This window comes from Monodon monoceros, unplaced genomic scaffold (assembly GCF_005190385.1).
Source record: "Monodon monoceros isolate NGI ecotype Baffin Bay Population unplaced genomic scaffold, NGI_Narwhal_1 Super_Scaffold_22, whole genome shotgun sequence".
In the NCBI taxonomy this organism is placed as follows: Eukaryota; Metazoa; Chordata; class Mammalia; order Artiodactyla; family Monodontidae; genus Monodon; species Monodon monoceros.
In genome coordinates, this window is record NW_021703779.1 from 111,029,257 (window position 1) to 111,042,519 (window position 13,263).

Sequence of the window (13,263 nt, forward strand, 5' to 3'; positions counted from 1 at the left end):
TGCCGGTGCAGGGGACACGGGTTCGTGCCCCGGTCCGGGAAGATCCCACATGCCGCAGAGCGGCTGGGCCCGTGAGCCATGGTCGCTGAGCCTGCGCGTCCGGAGCCTGTGCTCCACAACGGAAGAAGCCACAGCAGTGAGAGGCCCGCATACCGCAAAAAAAAAAAAACAGAGAAGTGTATAGCACTACTCAGCACAGAATGTATTTTTATTGGCACTCAAAAAATATTACATTAAGTACATATAACCCTCATTTGGGACCAAAACTATTATCCATCAATTTGATCTTCCATATGAGACCGGGCTCCATGTCATGTTTCCAAAAATCATGTCCACCCACAAAGGATAAAATTTGTCCCCAGTGAGTTTATTCCAAAGATGACCCATTCCCTATCTAGCACTCTGCTTATTTCTTTCATAACACCTATCACAATCTGGACGTGCTTTATTGACTTGCTTACTTTGGATGGTCTGTATCCATCACCAGAATGTAAACTCCCTGAGAGCTTTACCTGTCTTATTCAATTGTCAAATCCCCAGCACTAAGAATAGTGCTGGTTTATGGGAGGTGCTCAATGAATATCTCTGTAATGATTGAACAAATTAATTACAAATAAATCTTCAACTACAGTACTAGACAATCACCAAGCTGGAGGTCCCCTCCTGGCTCCCCCAAATCTACTGATGGCCATCACCTGTTTCCTTCAGTCTCAATATGACTGAGTGCCAACCACATTTGATTGCAGGTGATGAAAAGAAGTGAACAAGAGTGCCTATTGCAAAGAGGTGAAACACCTCTTCCATGAGAAGAGGAAATCAGAGTTCTTGTGCTTGAGATTGTTATAGGACGGAAGGTTGAGAAAGGGGACCATCCCCTAGTTATTCTGTTTTCACTGGGCACTCAGATTAGACATGCAGTGCTCTAGCACTCACGTTCATGTAGATTGAATTTAAAGTCGACCTCAAGAGTATCATTTTATTTATAAATATTTTACTAGCATTGTAAAATAGACACTGAAGGTGCTCATATAGAAAGGAATAAATGAGGCTTACGGAACTTTCCGGGTGGATGGCTTAACATGAGGTTTTACGATCACCGAGTATTAAACCACATGGCTCTTCAATGATATAACATTGTATGGTTTTCAGGGAATCTTCATTCAAAGCTTCTATCCTGTCATCCTATTTCATTTTCTCAAAAAACATACCAGTATTTAAAACTAATTAATTTTTGAGGTTCTCTTAGTTTATTTCACCCTTATGAATTTCAGGAAACCCTCAGTGTTTCCCACATAACCAGAAATTGTCTCATTAATTAGTCGAGAAAGGTTATTTGAGCAAAAGAATATCCCAGTGACTATTTTCCCCTGCATAGGTTCGGAAGGTAGGCTATGGTCTAAAAGGTGTTTGTGAAAGCATCACATAATGTTCATTTCTTCCCTGTAGCTTTTATTCCTTTTCATGCAAACAAGCTGTAATGGGCTTAAGAAACTCTTTATTTTGCCTCATGCATCATCTCTGACATTGTCAAATCAATTCATAGGAAAAAATCAGAGAAAGACTATGCACAGGCTCCTCATAAAGTCTTATGCACATTTACATGTTAATATAGGAACAATCAGTAAAGGCCACTAAAAGGCCCACTTATGCCCGTTTAGAATGACTCTGACTTTCCACAGTTGTACATGAGCAGCCTTCTTTTAGGGCTCCCAAAAAATGAACAAGAATTCCCAGAGAGGGCTTCCCTGGTGGCGCAGTGGTTGAGAGCCCGCCTGCCGATGCAGGGGACACGGGTTCGTGCCCCGGTCCGGGAGGATCCCACGTGACGCGGAGCGGCTGGGCCCGTGAGCCATGGCCGCTGAGCCTGCGCGTCCGGAGCCTGTGCTCCGCAACGGGAGAGGCCACAACAGTGAGAGGCCCGCGTACCGCAAGAAAAAAAAAAAAAAAAGAATTCCCAGAAAAGAGAAGGTAAACTGTGCCCCGTGGCGAGCAGAAATAAAGTTGGAAATTGTAAAAGCCATGAGAAAAAGACCAATGTGCAACCAAATGCCGTTTACACATGGTGTCTGGCATACCCAGGGCCCAAATTATGAAAGTTGAAAAGTTTTCAAACTGCATCAGGCCTTGATGAAGCCCCTTTATAATTCCAGTGTCTGGCTGATAAGGCAATGCTGAGCTGTCCAGAAAATCAACGGAGCAAATTGGATGGGCAGCCAATGAAAGTGAAGGGACAGGAAGCCCCATGGTGCCACAGTGACAGTCATTTTTTTTTCCTAGGTGCGATTTTAGAATTTCAAAGAAGGCTATTTGCCAAATAGGAAATATTTCAACTCTGGAAGGGGAACAGAAATAATCTAGTAATTTCTACCTTGTAAAATAGTGTTCTCCATTTTATGTGCTCATAAGATCTCCTATGATATATAGTTGTACTACGAATACTCTGGACAAGACAGTGAGACCAAACTAACAGAAAATATTGCACACACACACAAAAAAACCATCTAGAAGAGTGAAATAGAAAGACAAGGCAGAGGCAACACACACCTGGAAAAGGATTCAAGGTACTGAGAACCTAAAATAAAAGACATTTAAATCTTTTGATGGAGAAAGGGCTAGAGCTGTAATTAAGAATGAGCATTAAAGAAATGATGTATACACTTAACCATGGAGCCCCAGTCTATAGCCACGATTCTTCCTGTCTTCATTTATTTCAACTGAATCTTGCATTTTAGGCTCTATTTCCAATCCAGCTACTCTCTCCTCTTTGTGACCCTGGACTAGCAGCTGGCCCCAAAGCCTCCAAAATAAATGCACTTTACCTATTCCTGAGGGATTTTGCCCCCTTTCATTGATAAACTTCTGTGAGAATAATGAACTACCAGTGCTGTGAACAGAAGTAGCACCCAGAATTAAACAGCAAAAGCAAGCAAACAAGATTCCCAGGTAGCACAGGTAATTCCAAATCAAGGCCCTGGACAGGATGCAGTTGACCTAGATTCTTGTCCTGAGTCTGCCACAAACTAGCTGTGTGTACTTAGATAAGTCACTGTCTTGGTGGGTATCTATTTCCTCACCTGCACAACATTACAGCCTTTTAATGAGAGCCATACAGGAACTCTCTGTGCTATCTCCCTCACCTCTTTCCATAAGCTCTATTCTTCTTCAGTGTCAAGATACTGTGACGGTAAATCAGAGACACACTTCTTTGGAGTTTCCAAACCCTCTTGGATCTTCTTCTTCGGACTCCCTGACCACAAAATCAAGCCCAACTTTTCTCTGGACTTTCAGAAGACTGAATTCCTAAAATCTAGTCATGGAGCTGATTCTTGTGTTTAGAACATGGCGAGTATCTGAATAATAAGTGGAATAGTAGCAACATAGAAGGGAGTTGCCAGTGGACTTCAGATGTTGGTGACTTTCTATCTCTTCCACCCTCTCCAAAACTGCGCTTCCTGCTTCCCCATCTTCTCCCACAAAGCCCAGTGCAGCAAATGTAGGGAAGGTGTGGGGAAGTTAGGGAAGGCAAGCTTTCCAACTCCTACTTTAGTTCCTAACTGGGCTTTGGCCAGGTGCTGAGGCAGACAGCACAGCCATGGCTGCAAGAATCCTGAGTGGCCCTCTAAGAGTTAAGATGCTTTTCTTGGCACCTAACACACTAGTGGGCAACACCTATGCCATGTCATTTTGAAGCCAACTTAGAACGCCTTCCTTCGTTTCAGTGGTATTTGGTTCTTTTTGGAGATTTCCTGTGGGCAGGCTGAAAAGACAGTGAATTTTCAGATATTCACATATAAGAAGTTGACAGTTACGTTTGTGGTGTTGAATTGTTGCCCTCGCTGGCAGAGGTTAAAACAAGAAGCAATGTTTTAACTTCTTGTGACATTTACAAGAATTGTAGAGCTGGCTTTTGCTGGAAAACGTATGCTTAATCTACGCAGTTCTGATACACTGGAAAATGTTCCTACACATCCACTTTACAAAATTAAACAGAATGTTGGAAAGAGATCTTGGCCCACGTCTCTGAAAACAACTGTACCACTTTAGAGCTAGAAAGAACCTAGGGATCATCTACTTGGAACACTGGTTTTATAGATGAAGAAACAGGCTCAGAGAAAGGAAGTGCTATGTCTAAGGCCATATAGCAGGGAGACCCTTCTCTTCTGATCCTCAAACTAGGGCTCTTCCCCCCACAGAAGTGGGCAAAACCAAACGCCACCACAATTACTAACCTTTCATGCCTGTGTTTTTCTTTCAACAGGTAGTTTGTCTTGAGTAACAAAAGTGCTTTGAGTAATCAAGTAGAATATCCCTAAGGGTTAGTAGGCCTATTTACATTCTATGACAGGGAAGTAGGTTAATCTGCCGAATTCTAATGCTGACAAAGATAAGAAAAGTATGGAACAGAAGTTCAACAGGGAGCATACTTTGGGTTATTCTTCAGGACTAGCTAAGGGGAGGTGGTCCTAATGACAGAGCGGCCAGGATCAGCAAAATTAGAATTGGTACTGAATCCAGGAAAGTATGAAATAGAGGAAACCAAAGAGCCCATACAAAGTGTTGGTGAAACCTGTACAAAACCAATAAAACAAAGAGCAAACTTCACCTTGATCACACTCCACCCATCCAGTCACTCTCTGTCCACTTTTGTTTTATTTTTTTCATGACATTTGTCACTCTCTGAGATTAGCTTGTATATTTGTTTATTTCCTGTCTCCCTCCAACACGTGTGCATGTGAGTGTGTGCGCTCGCACACATACACCCAACATGCCCTTTAAGAAACACAAGAACAGAAACCTTGCCTGTCTTATTGTCCCCAATGCCTAGAACAGTGCCTGGAACATAGTAAGTGCTCAGTGCATATGTTTTGAATGAATAAATTTGAGAAAGGTAAAAAATGTTAGACTACAATTGAGGCAAACTGAGAATAAACACATCCAAGACTATAAATTCAAGGATGTTTTTATTATTCTTACTTCCAGTTAGAAAAAGAGAAGTAGGACTTCCCTAGTGGTGCAGTGGCTAAGAATCCGCCTGCCAATGCAGGGGACACAGGTTCGAGCCCTGGTCCGGGAAGATCCCACATGCCGTGGAGCAACTAAGCCTGTGCGCCACAACTACTGAGCCCGTGCTCTGGAGCCTGCGAGCCACAACTACTGAAGCCCGTGTGCCTAGAGCCTGGACTCTGCAACAAGAGAAGCCACCGCAATGAGAAGCCAGCACACCGCAATGAAGAGTAGCCCCTGCTCGACACAACTAGAGAAAGTCCATGCGCAGCAACGAAGACTCAACGCAGCCAAAAATAAATTAATTAAATAAATAAATTTTTTAAAAAAGAGAAGTACATCAACGTATCTAACTCATTTAGGGCAAGAGGAATAGGAACGCTGGTCAATATGTGCACCATTATTAGGACAGCTTTTGTGCCATGAAGGTCCTGAAGGGGGTGCTGTCACAGTAAAAGGGGAGTGGTGCCATCTACAGATCCATAGCAGGACTTTGGGGCATCAAGTTTGGTTTTCAAGATTACAAATGCAATGAGGGATCTTTGGGACCTGAGGGTAACCTTGAAGGGGACTTTGAAATGGACAGCTGTGTCCAAGAACACTTGGATTTAAGATTTGCAAACAAAGGGCCATGCCAAATTTCTAAAGAAGAAGCTGGGGTGCACCCAGGAAGGCAAGGAACTCACCCAGTTTTCTAGACCATTACAATTTGCAGGGTCTGATGACCTCCACATATTCCATAGGACAGTAATTCAACTGGGAGGGATTGTACTTAATTTTGGGAAGGAGGGGAATAAGGTCACCCTCCTTCAAAAGGAATATTGTCCCTGGTGCTAATGCTATAAGCTAGGTCTGTAGCTTCTGTAAGAATAGTTCATTTAGAAAGAATTCTCCTAACAATACTATACACATTAACCAAGATTTGTCTATCCCTCTGCTCTAAGTTTTAGGTTAGACGTAATCATTCCTACTCTGAAACACCGAGAGCCAACTTGAAATGTAAAATCCCAAAGTAATTCAGTATTTGCTAAATTTAAAGGAAGTAATCAATTTCTAATTGGAATTTATGTACATTCCTTTCCCACTTTAGCACTGTCTTTATTTCCCTTAAGTTCCTCTTCGGTCATTACGGTTTTCAGCAGGGCTGTAGTCATTGAATAACCTGTCACACACTGCAGATATTTTGAGACCAAATTAAACTCTCAATGTACTTGCATACAACTAAAGAAAACTGTGTTAGACACTTCAGGACAAAGACCCTGTATGTTCTGTATTGACAGCCTGTTGCTCCACAGAGAGTGTGGCATCTAGTAGGTGTCCAGTAAATATTCGCAGAATAAATGAAAGAAAAAATCTATCTCCCCTCTGATAGAATTATTTTCACACATTCAAAATCTCAGGTATATCTGACCAGGCATGTGTGTATGTGTCTATTCCCACATGCTCATCCTTCAGGATGAAGACATTATCCATCCTCTGGGCATGTATGTTTGTATAACAAAACACCGAAGCAAGATTCACCATACAAACTGTCCCAAGAAAGATCATTTTAATTAACATTTCCTCAAACATACCAACATTCCAGCACCTAAAAACTGATCTCGATTTTCATTTAGGCGAGCTGTTCCCTCTGCCCTAGAAAACATACACCTTTGTAAGTTTCCATTGCCAATTTGTATCTCCAGTTCATAACAGAAATTCACAGTTAACTTGTTATGCTTTCCCTGGAAAGCTCGGTTTGAACCACTTTGCTAACTTAGACTACTTTTACTTCTGCTCAGACGACTGCCCGCGACTCTTAATACTTCTTGAAGCTAGATTCCCCCATCTGCATTCCTGAGGCAGAATGACAAAAGCCAGACTACACTTCAGCCTCCTAGGATATCCTGCCCTGGAGATGCTCAGCAGGCAATTGGAAATTGGAGTTAGCCTGGAGCTCCGGAATAAGTTAAGAATTAGAGAGGTCAATTTGGGAATCATTAGTGTAGAGGTGAAAGGTGAAGCTATGTCAGGAGATGAAATTACCCAGAATGAGAACATAGCAAGAGAAGAGAAGCAGATCAATGACAGGACCTTGGGAATTGCTTCATTGAAAGGGGCGGGGGGGGGGGCAGTGAGGAGGAACGCTGTGTGTGTGTGTGTGTGTGTGTGTGTGTGTGTGTGAAAACAGATCCAACAAAGGAAACTTAAGAAGTGTTGAGAAGAAGACAGGAGGTAAACCAAGATAACTGAGGAACGCTTTCAAGCAAGAGAAGATGTGTAAAAGTTCCATAACCTCCAAAGAGCTCAAGAATATTGAAGCCAGAGAGGCCACTGGATTTTGAAACATGGTGGTCACAGATAGCCTTTGGGAAAGCAGTCTTTCGGGTGAACTCTGTGTGCCCATATGCGGATGTGAATAGGTGTATATGCACGTACACCAAACCACCATAAGATGAAATATTAGTATTGAAGGAGGCTGGTACTGGGTGTACCAGACAATGGTGGTAATAACCACTACCATTTATTGACTGTTTACTATGTGCCGGGAACAGTGCTAAGCACTTGATATGCCCGATCTCAGTTTAATCCTTGAAATAACTCTATAAGGTGTCTACGTTTTATATGTGAAGAAACAAAGTCCACAGAGGTTAAAGAAATGACTCAAGGTCACACTGCTAGAAAGTGGCAGCACCAGGATCAGACCCAAGGACAGTTTGACTCTAAAAGCCCATACTCTCAATCACTGAAGTAATACTTCCATATGCTGACCTTAGCAAGGTAATCTGTGCATGAGGGGAAGAGAGCTGATACATTGGTTGAGTGTTTCCTATTGCCAAGGGTTTTGCATAGGACATCGCCTTTCACATATATACCATCAACATCATGGCTATGTTTAGGCAAACTGTATAAAGGCATAGTTTTAAAAATCTGATTCACTTTTTTGGAAAAAATAGTTGAAGCTGTATGATTCCAAAACAACCAGTTATAATTCAAATGTATTTACTACAATAGCTCCCAAGGGTTCGAAAGTTAAAAAAAAAAAGTGTGGCATCATTGATTTGGTGGTTGTTACTGATATTCAAATTACTGACAAACTCATCTGAAAAGTGAGAGAATTTCACAGGATAATCTTAAAGGCCTCCTCCAGCCTTGACTTTTTATGATTCTCATATGCAGGTCTAATGTCAATAGTGTTAAAGGTATGGAATATGAAATAGAATGTAAATGCAGCAGCAGAACTGGTTTGTATGTCAGTATCCTTTTATTCCTTAAATTTATAGAATTTATAGGGCCCACTGTTAAAATATTATAAAAATAGTCCTTGGTTGTTTGTGGCATTGACTGCTAACTTAAGTAGAAGCTTGGAAACTCCATCACAAAACAATACCCTGAAAATCCAGCCAAATAATTTGCTTCCAACCAACTGCAGCCCTTATAATACGGCTGGCTATAGGAAAAAGAGAGAAAGAGAGAGTGGCAAACACCCCAGCAGTTAATGTTTTTGCTGTCTATAGAAAAACAAATGAGGTTCTGGTCTGAAACAATTAGCATCGCTGTTAATTGTGCATGTGTGAAGCAATAAGGCAAGGCGTTTGGGATGGCTCCCACTGATTGTTCCCTGCTTTCTCTGGATTAGAAAATCCATTCAGACAACTGAATAACAGCAAGCATTTATGCAAATTGTTAATTATGAGGCAGAGATAATCATAATCTTGTATATTTATAAAAGTGCATGTACAATGGGGATTACCAAATGAATTGTTGCTTTATTATTTTACTAGTGGTCGAAAAACATGCTAGCCTTGCAGATAGCTTTCATACATCATTCAGTCCACCAGAATTAAAAATGGCCCCCATGGATGTTTACCAAAGCCAATTCTTTTCCATCTCACCATCTGTATTCCTCTCTTCCTTTCTCACAAACTAAGAGCAGGTATAAATTATTCTGATAATAACTTCTGGTCAAACTGATCAGCCCCATAATAAAAATAAAGAAATAAGTCAAGATTTGCTTTGTAACATAGCAAAACTGTTAGAGAGAGATGATTCTGGCATGGAGCAAATTTCAAAACAAAAATAAAACAAAATTCTCAATATTTTACCTGTGAAAGCCATTATAGGAATAATAGTCCCTAGGTTAATTGTCCATTATCTTAATGGTCATCCACTCCATTTTATTTTACAGATGAGGAGGTCAAGGTTCACAGCAGACATAGGACTTGAGCAAAGTCACCCCACTAGTTAGTGGCAGTACCTAGTACTCTTGCCACCATGACACATCCAATCTCTGATGCTTAAATGCCCTCCTATACTACTATTGTGTGATTAGCTGTCTATGTGTGTCTATACCATTTATCTCAATGAATTTTAATCTGACTGTGGAATTAAACCCTGAATTTACTCTTCTTAGATGTCAAATAAATCCACTGAGGCCCTGATGGGAATATGGAAGGCCAGCTACTGAAAGCCAAACTGGGCATCTAAGATATGGTCAATCTGCTCTATTTTAATGAGTCTGCCCAAGCGGAGGAATCCTAAGGCTAATAACCTTTGCTCTTCCTAAGCTATCTGGCTAGGGAACAAATGATGTAGGTGGGTAGGAAGAGAAAGTAGAGACACTGGTAAACCTTTATGGAGCCAATAAGCCTAGAATAGGCCAAATACGGTGCTGGTGTGCAGGATGATCTTATAAGACCACGTGCCAAGCAACGAGAGCCACATTTACAAAATGGCTTACAATTCTCACCGCCTCTTCAGCACTGATGGCAATATGATGTCACAGCTTGTGGCAACAGTCGTTGCCTGGAAAGACACTATTCTGTCGCATTCTCAACAGCCCCTCCCCCTGACAGTTAGGAACTTTCCTGTGTTTGGTTAGACTTGCTCTGCTGCAGAGTTTATGTCACAAAGGCCCCTGGCCTACGGGATTACTCTACCTTGCAAGTCTACATATGTACATACTTTACAAGCCCCTGATATTTTCCAGTAATTGATTTCCCTTCAATAAAATGCTGACCTAGGTGTTCCCTAAACCACCATCCAGCCTAGTGACAGGCAGGTGGGCCTGAAGCACCATGGAGAAAACTTTGTTGATGGTGGGGTTTTCATAACAGAACACTCTACTGTGTCATCCAATGTCAGCAAAAACGAAAAGAAGCTAGTAACCTACTGCCCAGCTGTCTGGGGTGCTGGCCCTGAACTTCCATCCCACTTCTGAACTAGGTCAGCTTTATAGCTGAGACTATAAGCTCCAGTAATTTCAGCTGTTTTAAACTAAAAAAGAGCCCTGAAGAGAATCTGTCCAAGTGGAAACTGAACTATTTATTGTATGGAAATTAAACTGATAGGCAATGGCAGAGTCTATTTATTCTAGCTCACTTGGGTTCAGTTCAGCTAAAGATCCATTGTCACTTACCTTGCTGCATCTAGAATCTGAAAAATCCTCCACCTGTTAAAGGAACAGTAAAACCAGGTGCTAGCAAGAGCTTGGTAAGAGAGGAATTAAAATAATAAAAGTTTTCCATTTTGCTTTGATAACATATTTTTCCAGCTTTCCAAAGCGCAAGGAAACAGCTCATGGATGGCTCCCCAACTTTGCTCCCCACTAGCTCCTCTCATGTAGTGGGGGATTATGAATCAGAGGGCTTAAAGGGGCAGGGCAGCACTGAGAGCCAGACCTCTGAAGGGCTTTGGGCTGAGAATGATAGAGCCTCCACTCGGTCGTAACTAATTGCATTCCCCTTCACACATGCGATGGCAATCTAAGCAAAAAACAAGTCAATAAACCAAAACCCAGACCATACCAAACCAAGCACTATGGCATCACTAAAACAGAAATGCCTGATTGAAAGAAGCTAGGAGGAATTTACAGGGATTTTTCATACCATTAGGGATATATGAAACACAAGTAACAAAAGGAAAAGAAAAGAAAGAATGATTAGACTTTGCGGATGCTTTTCAAACAGATGAAAATTCAAAGCACACAGAAAGTGATACATAAATCAGCACTAGTTCCTTCCACCCAAATGCAAGACATCCATCAAAGTAAGCAATGTCTCTCCATTTAAAAAAATACTCACCTGTTTTCATAATATATGTCTTAAGAGTCACAAAATACCAATTCTACTACGTGAATTTCTGATATCGGCAGGGACTGGGAAGTTGTGCACGGGTCAATTGCTAATTTGAGAGTTCAAATGGGCTCAGTTAGCTTTTTGTTTTACTATATTAAGCATGGGATATTATAATGTGGTAACACTTTTGTGCCCATAGCGAGTTATATGGCCTGGATATTTTCTTGGGAGAAGTATTTCTTTACATCAAATATATCTGGAGGCTTTAGGAATGAGGTAAGAGAGACTTTTCATAGCACAACTAGCAGCAGAGGCCTTGAATCAGCATTTGAGAAGCAATATACAGCTCTTTTATCATCAGTTCTTGGCATGGCTAAGGCCCCCTTCCCTAGTTCTACGAGTTGTTAAGACTGGTGGAGAAGCAAGTGTTATGAAAACAAAAGTGATGTAGTTAATGACATCAGATCTGTTAGACAAGACACCTCCATTAGCTGACTCACCATCCAGGGCCCAATGTGATCCTCTTCCATTCCGGCCACAAGAAAGGAGTAATCTAGAGTATTCTGGCCTACCCCATGACTTAGTTTCCCTACACAGTGAAGAAAGGGTAGTACCCCTTCTACTGCACTCAGCTTCATGAACAAAATATAATACAACTTTGGGTGAAAAATAAAAACAACAACAACATGAAAACGTAAAGTTATATGTTGAATCTTAGTGCTAGAAAATTCCAAAGTCAAATATGTAGCCCTTTCCAAAACTATAATTTTACTTTTGCTGCATTAATAGAAATCCTCAAATAATATAAGTAGGTACATAATTTATGTATATTGATGTCTATGGGGACCAGAGCAAATTTAACTTTGCCTCTTGAGATTTTTTAAAAACTTTCTATGTAAGTTTCTCAACTGTCTATTAAAGTTTGCTCAGGGATTACACTTTTGGAAGCTCATTGCCTTACCTGGGAGTCCAGGTTGCCGGAGGTGGATTATTCAGTGGTGATCCAGGAAGATGTTACAGGTGCACCAATCAAAAGGGTGGGCAGTCATCGGAAGTGAATCAAATGCCATGAGGAAAAAGATAAAAAGGAGAGGCATACTGATTAGAAAAAAAATGAATTAACTTTACAAGTCCATTTTACTTACACGTACACACACACACACGCACACACTCTTTGGAAAGATTCTTAAATGGAATCTTCTTAAAAAGACCCTTTAATAAAATGAAAGGATAATTATGTAATGTGATAGAGGTGCTAATTATCACTACAACAGCAATCATATTACAACATATAAGTGTATCAAATTAACACATTGTACACCTTAAATTTACACAATGTTATGTGTCAAATATATTCAATTAAAAAATCACCCCCCCAAAAAAATGTGTCATTTATTATGTGACAGGCATCATTATAGGTACTTAAGGATACGGCAGTGAGTAAAACGGATGCAAATCTCTGCCTTCACAGAGTTTACAATTTTGTGGAAGATGTTTTTATACCATCTGTTCGGAAAAGAGTTCCACAGAAATATACTATATGTTATGAACTCTAGGAAAATGTTTCTCCTAGTTTTATTTCTGTCTTTATGTATGGAGAACATATCCACTGGCATCAGATTCAACATCTGTATTAGAAAGGCTTCTCTTTCTGATTGAAAGGGACATTATTTCTTTTCATGATTTCTCTGTGTGGAAACTTCCCCCCGCCCCCCACCAAAGGCTGTAAGTCAGGTTTCTTTTTAGTGAGGCCATTTGCTGTTCATAGAATTCCACGTGCGTATACCTTGAAATACTGTGAAAACAAGAAGTCTCTAGATGGCAGCTTCATAATACTGTGGGGTACCACATCCCAGCAGGGTTTTTCTCATTGGATGCTCTAGTGTTCTGTACCACTCTGAGATTGGACTCATCAGCCCTCAGCAAGCCACCTCTTGAGACAGCAACAGCAGGTGGTGGACAAAAGGAGCTGTGCTTCTCATGCCCATGACCCAGACACTGGCTGGAGAAGAAGCAGTAAGAGTAACCTTCTGGACCAAGGTTCAAGATGGGACCAAATATCTCTCAAGTGACAGCTACTACCTAAATGTTAAATTAGCAGGAAAGGAATAAAGACACAGACCTATTAGAGAATGGACTTGAGGATATGGGGAGGGGGAAGGGTAAGCTGTGACAAAGCTAGAGAGTGGCATGGACATATATA

At 41.1% G+C, this 13,263-nt stretch overlaps 1 protein-coding gene across 2 annotated transcripts in view; it reads right to left on the minus strand.

Moving 5' to 3' along the window:
* The window catches only part of HS6ST2 (heparan sulfate 6-O-sulfotransferase 2), a 293,144-nt gene that overhangs the window by 69,115 nt on the left and 210,766 nt on the right, over window positions 1-13,263 (minus strand). The window contains exon 4 of one of the 2 annotated variants that reach the window (XM_029240829.1): window positions 10,403-10,435. The exons of the other annotated variant lie outside the window; for it this stretch is intronic. Coding sequence (XP_029096662.1) covers window positions 10,403-10,435 — 33 coding nt within the window. The remainder of the gene's footprint in view (window positions 1-10,402; window positions 10,436-13,263) is intronic. 2 annotated transcript variants of the gene reach the window in all.